Genomic DNA, 17,988 nt, shown 5'->3' with positions numbered 1-17,988 from the left:
TCCCAGAGCGCACACACAAAGAAGAGATTTCTGGTCATGTTTTCAGGAGCAGCTTGTTGGTTTGGTGTGATATCAACCTTCTTGCAGAAAATACAAGCAGTGACGTTTCTTGCTTGAAGAACAGCACTTGTTATTTGTTTTATCAGGGGTGATAGAGGTGGTTATGAGAAAAGCTGTGCAATAAGTTCATGCTTAAAGCAAGCCGCTTCATATTTAGCTTTAAGTCCCTTTTTACCAAGATTTATAGGCTCATCAATTAAACCATGTGTTACAGTCCTTGTCTATGTAACAGAAGTCAGTGTTGTTCAATTTCTTTGCTGGCAACATACAAACCACCATCTTCAGCAGGTTTGTATACGTGTAGAGTTGTGTGTCCATGCAGTGCATACATAGAAAGAAACAGGATGGCCACCCCAGGCTTTCATTGCATTTCATGAGAGGATGAAGGTGCTCTTCTTGTCCAAGGTTCTGAAGTGTGTTTCAGCAGTGCACTGGGATGCACTCAGCCTCTGTAGCATCCACTGTAGTGTGTAAGAGTTCTTTCACAGCTGCAATGAGCTGGCAGCAAGTTGCCCCCCTTCACCATCTCAGGAGTGAGGGGTATCGGTTTATCAGTTTCAATGAGATTTAGAGGTTGCTGTATGTATGATCAAAGGTGTCCCCTTCTCCAGGCTATTTCAGAGCTACAGAAAGAAAAGGATGAGTCAAGGAGCCTGGTACCCACTTGTGTAGGTGAATGTAGGAAATGGCACTGTGCTGAAGATCTCACAGCTGTAACAGAGAAGGCAAGACAGCACAGAGAGCCTTGCTGACTCACCCAGCATCTCCTTGCTGCTTATACCTGAGAGCATCTCTGTGGGATGCCCAGCTTTACAGATTGATCTGATCTTTCTTTTTTTTCCTTCCTGATTCCCAACATAAAAAGCCTTTCTCAGTACTTTGTCTTTAAAGAATAAAAATAAAAGAAATTCCCTCTCCTCACAACTCTGCTTCTTTTTCTATGCAGGATTTTGCTGGTTCTCTGAGACATCAAGTGGGAGATAGGAAGGGAAAGTCTGACAAATGCTTTCTTTGCACATAAAAGACCCCAAACTCTGATTACAGCTGTAAGCTGCTGCTTTCTTTGGAAATATCACTTGGTGATAGAATCTGCTGTGAGGAAAACAGAATTTATGTGTGATACAGCCTTTTGTTCATAATGAGTTGTACTGCTGGGAGGGGGGCAGGCGTGCCTGTGACTTCATTCATTCACAGATTCAGTGCACCAGTTGTACCACTTCCTTTCATTTTGTTCAGATAGGATGACAGGAGGAGAGGGCTCAGATGGTTATTACAAGTGATCAGTAAAAAGAATCCAAGACGGCAGCAGTTTCTGAGGGCCAGCAATGATGTGTGAGAGCTCCCTTCTGTGACCTTAAAGCTTCTTCCTGCCTTGTTTCGTTCATGTTTTTTCTTCCTTCTCCCTACTGTGAGGCTGTAATCTTGAGCCCCCCACCTCTTTCTACTTGTGCTGATGGCTGGAATAGCACTTAAAGAACGAAGCCCATTGTGTTCTTTCTCTCGCTCTGTTGAAGGATTGGGTATTAGAGACAGCAGAAGGTTTAAAGTTGGTTGTCCACTAGCTCTCATTGGAATGGCAATGGTACAACCCTAGCAGGGAATGACAGTCCTGGGACACCTGCTGCAGGGCACGCTCAGTTCATTTTGAGGCTTCATGGTCGAAAAGTGTGAGTGTAAGAACCCCAGACCAACTGAACTGCTTTCCCAAATGAGGCTGTATGGTGTGTATGAAGCACACCCGTATCATTACTGCATTTCCAAGTTCAAAGGAAAGAAAGCTGCTCAATAATGTACCACCGGTCAGGGTTACTGCCAGAAGCTGTTACAAAGAAAGGATGAAGTGTGGCGTTGCAGGAGGTGGCAAATGTCACTGGAGCCTGGCGGAGAGTGCTGGGCTGGTCCTCCTCTGATCTCACTGGGATGTTCCTTCCTTTGCACAGTAGCACTTGGGTACATCTTCTGTACTGTGCATCATCTACTGTGCTGTTGGTGAAGGTTTGTGAAGCGCTCCGACGCCCAACAGCATGGAGGAGGGCTGGATTTCAGAGCTGTCCTGAGCTCGGTGCTGAACAGTTGCTTGTAAGGTCGCTGTTATCTGCATTTGCCATCAGCTCTTGCTTTGCAGCAAAAGCTTGTCCCAGGGGCATCCTATTTCTGAATTGTTTACCATTACAAGGTACTCTGGCTCCTTGTCTCAGCTCTGACTCATAGCACAGCTGCTAGAGCAAAACTGAAGTGCTTGGGTGTGTGGCCGCTGGCCTATTTCCTACACTGTTATCAGTACCTTCTGCAAACCTTGCCTTCCCTTAGGGGCATTTTCTCTGGAAGGCATGTGTCTGTAGGTGTGAAGACAGTAGGAATACATTAATCTTTGGTTCATGCTCTCACAGCAGACGGGTGTTGCTTATTTCTTCTCTCATGCAGTTCCTCCTTTGTCTCCAAAAAGTTCTGCCAGGATTAGTTTCCAAAATGCACAGGCACTGAAAGGCAGATCCTCTACAAACCTGAAGAAAGCCTCCTCATGTTTAGATGTGGATTTGTGCAAGATTGACTGCTGCTGTAAGAGAGCACATCCCAGTTAGAAGGAATCGCTGCATCCTTTCATGGCTGGCACGTGCAGCTGTGCAAATTACTGCAATGAAAACAGCAGAAAGAAATAAAGAGTCATCAGGTGTCAGCTTCTGTCTGCACGAAGGGGAAAGACTGCCGTGTGGATTTAGCACCTTCTGTTGCATACAGGAAAACAGGACCCTCCTTTGGATGTTTGAGCCATGAGCCCAACCACAGGTTGCTGGGAAGAGGAGTTCAGCTTTCAGGTGCCCTTGCTTTCTCCATACGGAGTGGGTTGCTTTTGTCTTATGCTTGTTTGGGACTGTCTGTTCCCTCTTCTGTGCTGTGGTAGCTCTGCTTCTCCTTGGGTGAGATGCTCTTTGCACATAGAGCTGATCAGTGCTGAGTTTCAGCTTTTCCAAGTGCTCTTTCCTGCACTCAATCCTATTCTGACCTGTCTGCACGATTTCCCCAGGGGAGGTTTATAGCTCAGTGTGTTTATGGGAATAGCACTAAAAATCTAGCCACAGAGATGCGTTTTTCCTAAATTGCCAGCTCTCAATTAAGCTCTCCCAGGCTGCAGGGTCTATTAACATGCTGTCTGCAAGCCAATACAGACCTGTTCCACCGGGAACTGGCTTGCTCTTAATACTGGACCCACCTGGCTTTGGGTCAGGCAGTGCCAACTCTTCTTGCCATTTTTAGCACTGAGCTCTTGAGTGTTTTGTGCCCTGGGGAGCTGAAAGGGAGGGATAATTTGTGGGGCCTTGATGCATCCGTGCAAGTTTTGCTTGACTGGGTAAAATTCAGCTCCAGTAAGGGCCATTAGTGTTACAGCATAAGGATTGGTTTTACCTCCTTTTATAGCAGCGTGTGGGAAGTCAGGCATGCAGGCGTGTTGTTAGCACTCCAAGTTCACTACAGCTGTGGTTTCTGAGAGCTGTTGTCAACAACTGGCATGGCACTGGCACCTTGCCTGTCCCAAGTATCATTCCTCTTCGGATAGACTTCATTGATGGGTGTATGTGCCCTTTCACCAGTTGAGTCCATCCTGCTATGATCTTACACTCTGAATGAGCTTTCCTGGGTGCTCCAGTAATGAATGCTGGAAACAAAACTCTAACTTGATCCTCACCATAACCCAGTTTCTGGTGGTGCACGGACTCGCAGGATAGTTGTGTAGAGTCTGAGTTCAATGCTTTTGATCCCAAGGGGATCTTTAGGATGCTAAGTGAATGGTTCTGGCAATCTAAACCTATGGGGAGGATGTGGATTCAGATTATAGGTGTGAGATCCAGCTACAAAAGTTTAAATGAGTAGTATTCCTGTCAGTCGTGTTCAGAACTGTGTGACTCCCAGAAAGGAATAAGTGTTATGCACAAAATGCTCGTAACTGAAGTGATCCCACCTGCCTTCAGTACTGTGATAGCATTCATGCCCTCTGAGAAGCATCAAGAAGCACTGAGCATCAGCAGCTCAACCACATGCAGAGTGAGACAAGACACAGTCAATGACGTATCTTTCTGTTGATGCTTATAGCCTTTATTTGGTCAGTGCTAGAAAGCATATACAATGAATTCCCTTTCCTCCCTCTAGTTAGCTTCTAACTTGTGGAGTTTTGCTTCAATTTTTACTTCTTTTCTTGTAAATTTTGCTCACATGAGGGATGTGTGGCAGTGGAGTGGCAGCTGCGTTGACTGAGTAATCTGTATCAGCAAAAGGACTTTCTTGTTACTGAAACTACATCTACTCTTGTGGGTCTTCCAGTGTTGAGCAAGCTTTTTTTTGTTTTTTTTCTCCTGCTCATCTGTTATAATTTCTTAGTGTAGAGAGCAAAAATCTAGGGAAAAACTCATTCTCATTTTCCCAGCTTCATACTTTCTTGGTCTTGTGTAAGTGAGATCCAGCCTTGCGGGTACCAGAGTACCAATAAAACGTAGGCTTTTGACTTTAGGAAAATACAAGAAATTTTAATGCAACAGACAGGAGAGAGGTTCCAGCATAGATATCTTACGTGTTAGTTTTATTTAAAGATGGTCTCACGGTGCCAGAGTAAGAAATGTTATTAAGAAAAAGAGAGAGATCAAATAAATAAATAAATAAATAAATAAAAATAGGAATAACTTTCTGTTGACGAGCTTTCATCTTGGGAGGAACGGGTTCTGCGAAGCATTCTTCAGGGTGAAGTGGTCCTAATTCTTCCTGGAACCTGCAAACCGAACACACAGTAAGTGGTACTGGAATCTTTCGACCTACGCCACCCCTGTCAGCAGCGCTTTCATCCGTCTGATCAATAAACGTGAAGTTTATTTTGGAAAAAATTTGGAAAAAAATTAAAGATTAGACTAAAATGAGCGCCTTGTTACTCAAAGTGTTTAACGATTTCTTATTGTTAAAGATTTTAATGAAACCTTGCTCCTCCCTTGCTGCAAAAACATAAATGCAGTCCGCCTTTTCACCAGAATGGCTTCATTTGGACTCACCATTGCAACCCATTCCACTCAGGGAGCCAATCCTATCGATTCTTCTGCCGAAGCAGCCAGAATCTCTCATCATCCGGGGCATCTGCACCCCCCTCAGTCTCTTGAGGAAGGGGTTCCTGTAGGACAGAGGAGTGCTGGATCTTAGATTGGGTTCAGCTTTCTGCTCATCGTTGTCATCTATGAGTTCTGGTGGAATCTCCTCTTGGGTTTGGGGCTCTTGCAGGTCAGGATTGGACTCCAGAGCTTCAATCAGTGCAAACTTATCCTCCAGTCTCTCCAGAAGAGCCTATAAGAGAAGGATTCATTTCATAAGACTCCTGGTTTCATGTGTTTATTAGCTCTTCCACTCATCTGACTCTGAATTTGTCTGTGGTTCTGCAGCCACCTTTAAGTACTCCCTGGTTGGATTCCAGAGATGCTGGTGGTTCGTGAGCTCTGTCCTCTGTGTTAAATCCCTGTTTACATTAATTCCACCTATCTGTAGCTGTAGCTGAGAGGTAACAAGCTGTCTGCCAAAGAAGTGCCACAGTCCCACTGGCAAGGATAGAAGAGCTTTTGGCACAGAAACAGAACAAGAGATGCCTCTCAACCCCGCAATAGTCCACGATTTCAAAGTACTTCCGAACCCATAGTGACTCCCATGCTCTCAGAAGTTGCCTGCAATGCTGCTGGTCATCTGTTGTCTCTCTCTTCTTATTTTGACTAAAGTCTGCTCATCTTTAACCCCCAGTTATTGCAGTGGACATCACTATGAGAAGCTCCCGGTGTTTTCCACTAATCTCTACTCTAGGTATTCTAAGATTTCTGCTCCTTAAAGCAATGTGCATCTCCTTAAAAATATCTATATGAAAAAGTTGTCTGCTATCTCACCTTCTGGGTGCCATTCTCCATAATTTTTAAAGCTTTGAATAATAGGGAACCTGCTCAAGGACAGCTCATCCTTCATCATCATCGAAGAATCAAATTGCCCATCTCTGAAAGTGGGCTAGAGAGGAGTGAACCTCATGGCTTGCTTGAGGGTGAATGCATTTGGAAGCCACTCTTTTCAGCTGGAGACAGAGGAGCCGGGGGGCACAAGGCAGTTTTAGCTTTGGCTGACACTGTCCTAATCATTTTAGGGAGTTGGTTCTCAGGATATGATGCTGGCTTCTGGGCCAGTCCAAAGAAATGCTTCAGTTGTCAGGTTTGGTCTTTAAAGACAGAATCTTAAGTTTCTATCATTCCCCAAGCTATTGTAATAAGTCTCTAAGTCTCGCTCATTAAAGTAAGCCTGTGGTAATTTTACAGCTCCAGAGTCTTTTCTGGCTGTGTCACAGTTACGTGATCATACTGTTCCTCTCGGTTTGCACAAGTAATACACCTTCTAGAAGATTGATTTTGAGTGCTCTGCTTTACCTCTTCACCTCCCATCCGCATGCAGCTCTTCTCTCTTAAATCCACAAACCCAAAGCAGTAGGGCTGTCCTGGCTCACTATACCTGCCTCTTAATGGGATAAGCCCACTTGAAAGTTTTCTGTTGTTTTTATTGGGATGCCATGATGCATTGCTATGTTTTTTCTCTGGGATATTGCTGTAATTCATTAAGAAACTCAAAACGAGGCTATTGCTTAAGAGAAGAAGGGTGAAAACCCAAAGCAGCCATCTCATGGCATAGGAATTCTGTTTCCCATTGCCACCCAGCAGCTTGGGTGATCCCAGCACTGGAGGGTATTGCCCTACAAAGCTTCTTTGAACCCTGTGAAGAACTGGGACTTTGACCACTACATACAATTGCTAACGTAGCTATCTGACCATACAAAAGAAAGGCAAAAGCACAGTTGCACACACTTCTAAACCCCCAGAAAGTTTAACCTTTAAAAGCAAAGAGTCATCTCACCTCCATGCTGGCCAGTTCTTTGGCAGGGCTGAGGTTGTAGATGGGGTTGGCCCTGTTGGGCTGCAGCTGGACAAGAAGCAGCAAGAGGAAACCACAGGAAAATGAGCCTCTAGTGTCCATGGCGCTGGGTTCGTTGGGAATAGGGGAGGTTCAAGCTGTTTCTTCTGAGATGGCTCTTCTGGTCTCTCTCTTCTTTCTCCTATCCTCTCTCTTTCGAAGCTTGTCTTTTATATGGTTTGGTGTGATCTCTGCTTCCTGGGTTATCAGGGGATTTATCTGGGGCACATTCCAGTCCCACTGCAGGCATGCGGTTCTGTCAAGGGAAGATTCCCTTTATTAGCTGTCATTAGGCAGCAGCTGCTGTTGCTGAGGAATGTATGTCACAAGTCAGTGATTTCATGTCACTCCCCCTCCTCTTGATACCAGGCGCTGTGATTACATAGTCCAGTTGGAAATTCTTAGCAATTTTCCTTCAAGAGACCCCTATGCTCAGATTTAGGGAGGTGGGAAACAGCCGCTCTAAACTCTGCTCAGTTAGAAGATTTCGGTAGGGAAATTGCTGTTTATAGGGAAAGCAAGGGAGCTTTGCAGATGAGTATTTGGTGGAGAGCAAAGGCTGAAGATGAATCTACTTTTAGGATACCTAAAGTACCATGCACATTCTCCTTCTATATAAGGAATACACGTAGCCACCGCATGCCATGGAGCGTGCTGAAAATCTCAGGTTTGGGCCACTTCCCTTTCCCCATCGCTGTAGAGGTGAGATCACATTAAGACTTTGTATTTGCATGTTGCCAGCAACAGAAGCACCCGATCTGCACCTCCTGGCAGCCGCTGTGGGGACACTGAGTTCCTCCAGCCCCATGGAACTGACTTTGGCACCGCGGAAAAATTGTTATTGTACTATTAACAGCTGGACATTTAAACCAGTGGGATTTCTTTAAACATCCGTGGTAAGGTTTGACCCTGCATTAATAATATTTAAAGAGGAGGTGGCCAGATTCTGGATTAATTTTTGTGTACTGGTGTCTTTGAGAACTGAAGTTTTCAAGCTTAGCTGAAAACTGTCTGCCTTGAAATGAGAATTTACAACGATGCAGACTTGCTGCTAGGTCTTCTTCCAGCACTGTCTTTAATGCAATTAACAAGTTACTTTTTTATATATTTCAAACTCTGAAGCATATTGTTTGTGCTGCATTTTCCTAACATTCCTTATACTCAAAATTGAAACGGGAAGAGATATATGACGAAGTTGCCTATGTCAGGCTAGTAATAATTTGTTGGCTTTTCATAGGAATGTGGCTCTTGAAATAATCTCCAGGGTACAGCTTCTAAATAATAATAGAATAAAATATTTTTTCATGTCTTAGCACAGTATTTGTGTACAAACATGCAAACACGCTGTTCACATGACCTGCCTACCAAAATTATACAGGAAAGGGCATTCTCAAGGTTGTGAAGTCGAGCCCAAATACTGCTTTTTTCCCAGCATGGCTTGAAGTCAGCCCATCTGTATGGTATCATAAAGCAGTACTCAGTTCTGTATTAATGTGTTCCAGCCCATTGTTATTTAGTCCTGTTCAAATTGTGGTAAAGAAAGAGTTACCAACCTGACAGCTTTGTTACTGACACTCCGTGCTGCAATGTCTACATGGTTCGCTAAATAATTGCAGGTATTTTCTTACTTATCTTCATTTTGTAAGCTGAGAATGGATGAGTATCAGTATTATAAATGGTATTCATTAATACTGAGAGTCCAATTTCAAGTAATCAGGGTCTCTTACTGTTCTTTTTCTTTCCTTTTGCTCCCACCTGCCAACTATTCTCTAGTGCTGTCCCTGTGCTAAAAAAAACCCTGTTGCTCTATGTCAGTTTTGCCTGAGAGCTCAGCACATCTGTAAAGCAAACCCCAGGTCACAGACCCAGCTCTGAGAAAGAAGGAACGTGGTATCAGTCATGAGGCAATATTTAGCTATGAGTGGCCTATCTGTGTAAAACAACCTAATATTCCAAGGCTGCCTTCAGTAACATGGACCAAGAGCTACTCCTTTCTTTTACTAATTAGTTCACTTTCATTCTTCCACATTCCACTGCAGACAGATGAGATCTAGGGGCCCAACTGTAGCCTCAATAGAATTTTTCCAACGTGGATATGCCTGTGCACTATTTCACATAGCCTATATGAAAGCATACAGATGGAATGAACTGACTGGCCGTCACGGTAGCTATCATGTTTACAAATTCTGTCCTCTGTTATCCATCTGACAGCTCTGCCAAAGCAAATGGGGTGTAAAATGATAGAACTCAGCTATTAAGCTCACTTGTTTTTCTGCTTGGGGTATCTCAGCATCATCACCCTTGCAAGGCTAATAGGAACTTTTGGCTTTACAGTCCAGCAGTGAAGGGACAAGACCAAGGCGTTACCCATGCTTTGCTAACTATTTGTACAGTAAATACTAGAATTCTAAACAGAGCACTAGGTTCTTATAAATGCATACTGTGACCAGTTTTAGGAGTGGGAGTATGGGACAGGAGCTGAGGAGGAGGAGGATCTCGAGAGGATCCCTGAAAGGAGCAGGGATAGTACACGGACAGAGCTCAGCCGTGGTTAGCACTGCCACTAGCCCTGCAGCATGGTGAGGTGATAAAACCTTCAGAAGAACTCTGCCGTACACCAACCCAAGCTCTCTTTTCTTGCAGTTCCATTAGATCAACAGTTATAGAATCATGGAATGGTTTGAGTTGGAAGGGACACTAAAGGCCATCAGATGAAACCCCTGCAGTGAGCAGGGACACCCACAGCTCCATCAGGTGCTCAGAACCCCATTCCCTGACCTTGGGTGTCTGCAGGGATGGGGCACCTCCAGCACTCTGGGCAATCTGTACCAGTGCCTCATCACCTTTCTTCCTTATATCCAATCTAAATCCCCTCCTTTAGTTGGAAACCATTTCCCCTGTCCCATCACCACTTGCAGGGAGGCCTTCCATCCCTGGGATCATTTTTGTGGCCTTCCTCTGGATGCACTCCAACAGGTCCACATCTCTCCTGTACCGAGGACCCCACACGGTGATCCAGGTGAGATTTCACCAGCACAGAATAGGCTCAAGACCATCAGTTTGGGAACCAAAAGGAAAAGGTAACGATGTGCAACGCGTCCCTGCAGGGGCTGCTTTCCTCGCTGCGGGCTTCTGGCGTCTGTCCCCGGTCCTGAAGGCCTGGCTGCCCTTCGGCTGCTGCCAAATGTATTTTTAAAGCCATGCAGCTCTTCTGTCTTCAGTGGCACTCCGTGGCGGCCCGCCGTGCCAAATTTGGCATAGCCCATGGGACAGGGCATGTGTAGCACACTACTTGGAATTAACCCCGAGCCCTCTGCCCACCTACTGGGAGGATTCACAGCCAGAGCAGTGAAATGCTCGTGGGAGGCAACTGAGCGCATTGCCATGGGTCTGGAATTGGCTGTGGTGCCTCTCCAGCGCAGCAAGGAGAGTTACTGGGGTGACTCCCTGGCATGGAATGGTGCTACACGGCCTTCCAGACCTGGCAAGGTGATCTGGCCAGTGCCAAGGACCAAGCCCTTAGGGTGGAGGGAGTGGAGGACTTTGGGGGGTGGGGAGGAGTTCTATATCTGCGCTATTCTGTGACCAAAGAAAACACTTACAAAAGGCACTAGAGGCTTCATACAAAAGGTTTATTGTTGTATACCCCAAATTCCAGAAGCTTCAGGGGGAGGCTGGCTGTCCAGCAGAGGGACAAGACCAGTGCTTGAGAGCCAGTCCTGGCTTCAGCTTCTCCTTCTCCTCCAGAAACCTGAAAAAAATAAAGGGCAAAGAGCTGGAGGGGTAGGGGAGCTACTCTGAGGCTGGCAGCCAGCTGCCCCTGTCCCCACCACTTCACAGGGAGTTCTGGATCTGACCCAAGACCTACGGGCTTTGTAGTGATTGCATCCCAGCCCCGACTGCGCGCCGATCCTCTCCATCCTCGTCCCAAAGCAGCCGGAGAAATGCCTCCGTCCGAAGGAGGAGAGGAGGCTCCTCCACTGGCTCTGTCCCTCCGCTGGTTGGGGAGGGCTGGGAGCTGGCAGAAGGGCACCCACCGGGCTGCTTTCTAGCCCCTGGAGATCCCACTCAGAGCCACCAACTTCAGCCCCAGCACCCAGCTCGTCTTCCAGGGCTGGTGCCCCTTCCTCCTCCTGGAGCTGCTCCAAAGCCTCTAGAAGCTCCTGGAGAGAGAAGCAGAGGTGAGAAGTGGCAGCTGCAGCATCAGATGGGCAGCTCTGCTCTTGTCCTCATGTCCCCAGGAGTCCCAGCCCCAGTACCTGCAAGGACTGCAGCTCCGCATCATTTTCACCACCTGCCCATGGCATAAACAGCAGCAGTAGTGAGGCTTTGCAGCAAAGATCCAGCAGATGCATCCTCTCCTCTCCCTATTTCTCTTCCTATCCTATCCCCAGCTCTCCCTGTGTTTTCACTTTACCCACAGAAGCCTCTCCTTATATCCCTGCTCTCTCTGCCCAGAGGGAGCTCAGCTGCCTCCTTCCAGATCCCCACAGGAGCCAGAGCTCTGTCCCCCAGCCTCGATAAGGGAACTGGTTACAACTGGCCCCATAGGTGACCCTCTGGGAGAGGGGGGTTCCCTGAGTGCAACACCTCCTTCAGAGGGAGAGAACTGCCCCAGGTCACCTCCTCCCCTCCTGGCAGCACTCATTTTCCTGGTGATTTCCTCCCCCCTCCACTCTCCATCACTGTTAGGGAGGAGGTGATGCAGGGAAGGACCTTGTGCTTTCTGCCTGTTTGCTCTGCTTCACATCCACAGGCGCACAGCAGCTACCCGAGAAGAGGGTTGATTTCCTCTCCAAGGGATGAGGGATGTATCATTTCTCATTGCTGGGAGGGAGAAGAAGGAGCTGGAATTTTTCCCTGCCTGCAGCAGCTCCACACAGCCTTTTCTTCTCTGCATACATATTTTTGTTCTTTGGGAATAGAATGAGGTTTGGTTTGAGGAGATTTTACAAATTCCTGAGATGATGCATCTTGCCTTCCTGGGGGTTGGAACGGGATGGTCTTTAAGGTCCCTCCCAACCTGAGCCATTCTGTTATTCCCCGGGCATTCACTGCACCCTCCTGTACCAAGGATCAAATCAAGATGACTCTGGTAAATTCTTACTGAATCCAGTGGGCAGAGCAGCAGACAGTCCTTTCAATCACTGCCTGGGTCTCTGCTTTCTGCACTCTTTGTCTGCTTGGACATCCATGAATCTCTTTGATTTCAGTAGATTTGCAGTGATTTCTGCTTGGGCCGTTGTCTCAGGGTCTGCCCTTTAGCTCAGCAAAGCCAAAGAACGTTCAAAAAACATGGAGATGTGGTACTTAGGGCCACGGTTCAGTGGCAGTATTAATGATGGGTGGATGGTTGGACTGGATGATCTTATAGGTCTTCTCCAAACTTAATGATTCTATGATCCTATAATGCCTTTCCTCTGAGTTCAGGGAGTTTTACAGTAAGTTTTTGTGGACTTTTACTGCCACACACTGTATTGCAACATACATTATGCTTTTACATTCCCTTCCCTGCTTTTTTTTTGGTCTTTCTGTCCCACAAACCTGCCTACAGCTGACATCATTTGTCTTTGACTGGAATCAAACAGTATCAGATGGTGTAGGACGATGATCTCTGCATCCACCAGTCGGCAAGCTGTTTTGTTTAAAACATCACAACAAGCAGTGCCTCCCTTCCTGAAAGAAGACTCATTTGGGAAAGGTATGTGTATGTTTCATGGTGTGTAGGTGTTGTTTTACTGCAAGCTTTTCTTCTCAGCTCCTCCTGTAACCCTGGCTGGTAAATTCATGCACTGCTTCTTAGTGGGGATGGAAATGACACAGCTAGAGCTGAGCTTCCCCTGTCTGACTGGCATGCTAACTTCAAAGGTTAGCTTTGATTGTTTAAATGCTAATAGAACTCAGCAAATTGCCTAAAGTACAGACACATCTGGCTTCAGTCCTAGGGACCTAATTACGGGGCCTTTTATGTGAAATAAATTGTTCTTTCCTTATGAATAGTGGCTTTTTAAAATGTTCACCCCAAATGCCAGCTGATAGGATGCCATGTTACTGCTCAGTGTCGGGGGAGTTGAAGATCTTAGCAATTTCTTATTCACCTGCTGTAGGATTCTGTTGACAACAGCTCAATCTTCAACCTCTTCAGACCTATTTTATTTTATCCACAAATAATTTCAAGGTAGTACAGCTGAGTTTGTAAACAGGCTGAGGATGTTTAGGAAACAGATTCCAGCAGCACTTTTTTTTTTTTTTAAATGTTTTTAGTGTTTTCAGCATTCAAATTCCACCATCAGGAAGCTTTCAGGCCTATGAGAGCACACCTGCTCCTAGGGTTACTGCAGGGAGGCTCTCAGACCCAGCATCGTTAGGAAGGATGCTACACCTTCCCATTGGCACCAGCTGTCACAACATACTTGCCCTTCATTGCTTGTCAGCAGGCTGTGTGGATTCACCTTGTTACCATTTAGGCTGCACCTGGGCCACGCTAGGGCTAGGATGCTCAAGAGGGAATCTATTTAAGAGAGCTGGATGCTTCTTGTGGGGTTTCTACGAGTGAAGGTCTGCTTCTTTTTATTGTAACTCTCTCTACTGGGAGAAAAGAAGCTCTCTTTCTGAAGGATATTGAGTTAGAGCAATGAATGTACGGGAGAGAGGTGTTTGTATGATGGAAGCTACAGAAAGGAGAGTTTTATGTGTGGTCCAACCAGGCTGTAGAACTCTAGGAGGATTTGCCCATGAATGGGACTCCATCTAGAAATGCTGCTTACACTCATCATGCTGTAGCAATAGCACTAAGACCATGCTTTACATGTCTAGTGCAAAGTGAATGCTGCTGACAAGTGGAGGTACTCTTATCCTTCCTTCCTTGCTCTAATTTTTCATTATTGATGAAGTACTTCATTTACTTGTTGCTTTGCTTAAGAAAGGCAGCACAAATAATTAATTATGTGGGTTATTCCATTGTTTGAGAGGCTTGGAGGTGCCTGTGGAAGTGGTGAGACCATTCCTTGCCAGCAAGCGACTGTTTAGGGTGCTTTTGCTGTTGCTGCTGATTTGTTATCAAATTAACTTAAGCAGAGTAAGTAGGAAACAGCATAAGACCTCATAGAGACTGGTAAGTAGGGCAGCCTTCAGGATGTGTTTCACAGTTCCTGCTCAGGGTTTGAGGCACCATTGCTGATAACCTCCCAACTGGTGGTCTGAGGAGATAAAGATCCTGAAGGCTGAAATAGCCATAGACAGGAAGAAGAATTTCTAAATATGCAAGGTGTATTAAAAGGGTGAGAGATCAGAAGAAAATACAGAGAGGAGCTGCTGGTAGCTTGGGCAAGGGGAGACCATCGCCATTAGCAAATCATTCTGTGCTTTCTTGTATCTGATAGACAGCTTTTAAGTGCTTGTATGACATGCTCTTGTGAGCTTGTAGCATTCATGTCCTTCCTAGAGCAAGTCTGTGGCTTGAGGGGGAAAGCTGTGTATTGAGAACAGTGTGAGAGAAGAATCAAGTTTTCTTAGGCTCTTTATAGCTCTCCTGCAGATCCTGGCTTCTTCTCTTTCCATAGGAATTGCATTTAGAAGGAGCAAAACCAAAACTTAGCTAACACAGTTGTCCTTTAAATTCAAACAATAGTGGCCAAAGGCTTGGTGTCTTGTGTATGAGATCTTTAACCTCAGGAAGGTTACTCCAATTTACCTATACTAGAGAACATATTCTAATATGCTTTTGAATTCTAGTGGGTTATGTCTAATTGCAAACAGCAGCACTGCATCCCCTTCAGGAATGGTACACAAAAGAAAATTGCAGCAAAGGATTGAAACAAATTCACCCAGTTACGGAAAAAAAAGTTTATTATCCATGACATAATGGAAACTGTTCATTTATACATTTATTACATAAACAGTACAAATGTTTTTTGTACTTACATTTCTGGTAGATGCTCACAAACAATTACTCTGATACAAATAAGCATACAGTTATGGTGTGTCCTATTCTGTCTCCCCTAAGTAATTTAGGGGAGAGGTTCAGTACATCATCTGTAGATGGGTTGGTGGAACCAATGCAAATAAGGGCTTAATATCTCACTGATAGCCAGCAGGTCCTTTGAACCCTCCAGGTCAGTCCTGTCAAGAAAGCAAAAGAATAAGTTTAAAAAAAAAAAGAGATGTGGACAGGATTTCACACATGGAAATTGACGACTGCTTTCTGTTTTAGGGCCAGCTGCATCCCCAGAGTTTGGACTGACAGAAGAATCCCTAAGGAATTGGTGAAAGCCTCCCTGATCTGGCATCTGTGACAACGTGAAGTGCATACATCTGACTGGGAGAAAGGAGTGAAAAGCAGGTAAAGCAGAGCTGTGGTTTTCATGGGTTTTAAGCATACTGCTGATTATGTATTCTGCCAGTGAAGTTAATTAACTGTGTTTTCAATAGGGGGATGAAAGTTACTCTAGGCACCCTTTCTTAAAGGTTAATTAAATGAGCTCTTCTACATATTTATCCAAGTTATACACAAAACCCACGTGTCCATGACTTTCTTACCACAGTAAGCAGTTAGCACCCCAGTCCGCTCATCGACCCAATTCTGTCCAACTTGACCCCAAAACAGCTCCTGGACAGACCCTTTTTGATTCTATTTGGAGATCTCTGAGGTAAACCTAAGAGGTCACTGAGGAGCCTCTGGGCAGCACTGTCAGCAGTGGAAGTCCTTGCAGGCTGATCTCTGGTGTTTCGGGTCCACTGGAACTCAGCATCTTCCTGCTCAAAGGCACCTATTGGGATTGAGCCATCTTGCTCACGGTCCCTCTCTTCTGAGACCAGGGGATGCTCCAGCTCCTCATCTAACAGCATGGACAGACTCTGAGCAGGGGAAAAAAGTAGAAAAGGAAAGGTTGGAGGAGGACAGGAGGAAAAATGAAGGGGTTCTGGGTATTTTTTTTCAGTTAACCTAGAGGATTCTAGGTTTATTTACCAGTTCTGTCTCTGGAGCTCAGGAGCAGGGACTGTATTATTGCACTGCACAGAAGAGAAAATCCTCTTCACAGTCGTGCAGGCACAACCTATTAATTCAATGTTCAGCTTTAACTAGAGGCTTGAGGGAGGACCATGCAGGTGGCTGCTCTAAGTCTACAGGAAGGAGCCCTTCTAGGCAAATTCCTTCTCCAGAAGTTTATTGCTTCACTCAATCATAGAATGACCCTAAATCTGAAATCTCCAAACTGACCCCATGGGAAAAATGTTTCCATTTCAGCTTCCTCAACTGATCAGAAATGTAAATCCAGTAATTGGCTGCTTCAGTTTCCCTCCATTAAATAACTCTGCCTGCCTATCTTCAGGATTTCTGCTGTCGTGTTCCCTTTGAATGCCTCCTACTTCTTTAGCTGGGGTTGGGAGAAACACTGGTAATCTGAGGTGCCTACATCCTAAAGGAGCATCAATTTCTTTCCATTCTATTGAGCAGCACTTACCTGCAAGCTGGAAATAGGTTTGGCCATTGCCTGCTTCTGGCTGACAATAAGCAGCAGGAAGAATCCAGGGCAAAAAAGAAGTTTCATCTTCGTGTCTTGATGTCTCTGATTCTTCCTCTCCTTGAGTCACTCAGTTCTGTGCCACTCTGTGTCTCCAGCCACCAGCCTTTATATCTTCCTCCAACCCCTCCCAAGTCTACCTTTTGAGTTCCAGCCAGTGCAAGGATTGGTCTGAGGTTCTGATCTGTTTTCATTCTCCCAAGAGGAGGAGGGAAGAAATAGTTCTCCTTTCTGGCTGGGAATAAAAGGAGCATTTTATGCTTAGGCAATGCAGCATCATTCTGTTGCTGTGAATGTGAAGGTCTCTGCAGCCTGTGTTCTTGGTGCCATTTATATATGTCAGCTTGCTTAGCTCAGTGTTCCTTAAGTTGATCACTGAGCCTTTCCTTTGCCTCTGGGGAAATGTAATTGTGAGAGAAGTACTAAATGAAAAAGGAATTCACCTGGCTCTGTGAAATACAAAAACAGAGGGAAAGGGGGGGAGGTGAGGGGTGTCTCAAAATATTCAATTTGAGAACCAAATATTATCACCTAATTTGTTAATATGGCATTAGTGAGCCATAAGAGTGTTATTTGGAGAAGTGGGTACATCCAAGTCCTAAAAATGTCAAGTAAGTTGCACGAGAATGTAAATTTTGATGCACAGAATATTTTGCCATAGTTTAAGTTGACGAAGAAGGTCATTTTCTGCCTTGGATCCAAATTAAAAATTTCTGTGTTCTTCCTCTACGTAATTGTTATTAAATCTGAAATTAGTCTGGCAGGAAGCACAGCCCCCGTTTCTTTCTTACCACGAGTGCAGTTACAGAGACACTGCAGAGCTGCAGGAACCAAATGTGTTTAGTGCGTTACGTTTTTACTTATTCACTGAGTCAATCGATGCACCAGGTTTGAACAAAATGGATCCTGTGAACAGAAGTAGATCAGTCCTAAGCGAAGGCCTCGAGGTAATTAAATCCTTGCTGTTGGCCAGGCTTTCCTCTAGTGTGAAAGGACCCGAGGGGTGTGTGTGTGTCCCCTGATGAAATTGTATGTAGGTAATTGATCCCCCCAAGTCCTCACTGCTTCTGATGAGCTTTGTACTAAATTCCTCGCGAAGAAATTGTTCAATGCTGGGGGCGGTGGGAAAGAGCAGCCATAAAATCAGTTGTGTGTTCTCCTGGGGCTTGGAAATTGGCCCTACTGATAAAATGGGGATGTTTCTGAGTATGCAGTAATACATCTTGATCTTTGTCTGATATTTTTTTTCCCACACATGTGATGCAGAAAGTTAAAGGCCATTCATCTGGATCTGTAGGGAGGGAATGGAAATGAAGGCCCATTTGGCACCTTTCATCATATCTTTGAGGTTAAGCTTCTTCTTGGTACTGAAAGTATGGAAAAGGCCAAAGGTTAAATGTTTTCAGCCTTTTCTTCATCTACAGGTCAGTTTAAGACA

General features: G+C 45.3%; 2 protein-coding genes across 2 annotated transcripts; both read right to left on the bottom strand.

Moving 5' to 3' along the window:
* Window positions 1-4,126: 4,126 nt before the first annotated feature.
* On the bottom strand, window positions 4,127-7,256 carry LOC125703527 (natriuretic peptides A). Its single transcript, XM_048968120.1, has 3 exons — window positions 6,970-7,256; window positions 5,094-5,379; window positions 4,127-4,819 (listed from the first exon to the last, which is right to left on the bottom strand). Exons 1-3 carry the CDS (start codon window positions 7,087-7,089, stop codon window positions 4,803-4,805), a joined length of 423 nt encoding a protein of 140 aa, XP_048824077.1. The 5' UTR covers window positions 7,090-7,256; the 3' UTR covers window positions 4,127-4,802.
* Window positions 7,257-10,623: 3,367 nt separating this feature from the next.
* Window positions 10,624-11,772, bottom strand: LOC125703528 (natriuretic peptides B-like). The gene is made up of 3 exons (XM_048968121.1): window positions 11,286-11,772; window positions 10,895-11,189; window positions 10,624-10,777 (listed from the first exon to the last, which is right to left on the bottom strand). Exons 1-3 carry the CDS (start codon window positions 11,379-11,381, stop codon window positions 10,752-10,754), a joined length of 417 nt encoding a protein of 138 aa, XP_048824078.1. The 5' UTR covers window positions 11,382-11,772; the 3' UTR covers window positions 10,624-10,751.
* Window positions 11,773-17,988: the final 6,216 nt, after the last annotated feature.

Source organism: Lagopus muta, chromosome 21 (assembly GCF_023343835.1).
Source record: "Lagopus muta isolate bLagMut1 chromosome 21, bLagMut1 primary, whole genome shotgun sequence".
Lineage (NCBI taxonomy): Eukaryota > Metazoa > Chordata > Aves > Galliformes > Phasianidae > Lagopus > Lagopus muta.
The sequence above is the reverse complement of the archived record's forward strand: the minus strand, read 5'-3'. Positions and strand labels throughout refer to the sequence as shown.

What these genes read in the sequence shown, in the direction of transcription:
- LOC125703527 (XM_048968120.1), bottom strand. Translation starts at nt 7,089, where the DNA reads ATGGACACTAGAGGCTCATTTTCCTGTGGTTTCCTCTTGCTGCTTCTT. An exon ending in AAGAACTGGCCAGCATGGAG is followed by an intron (nt 5,380 to 6,969) that starts GTGAGATGACTC and finishes CTTCTCTTATAG; the next exon opens with GCTCTTCTGGAGAGACTGGA.
- LOC125703528 (XM_048968121.1), bottom strand. Translation starts at nt 11,381, where the DNA reads ATGCATCTGCTGGATCTTTGCTGCAAAGCCTCACTACTGCTGCTGTTT. An exon ending in CGGAGCTGCAGTCCTTGCAG is followed by an intron (nt 11,190 to 11,285) that starts GTACTGGGGCTG and finishes TTCTCTCTCCAG; the next exon opens with GAGCTTCTAGAGGCTTTGGA. An exon ending in ATGCAATCACTACAAAGCCC is followed by an intron (nt 10,778 to 10,894) that starts GTAGGTCTTGGG and finishes TATTTTTTTCAG; the next exon opens with GTTTCTGGAGGAGAAGGAGA.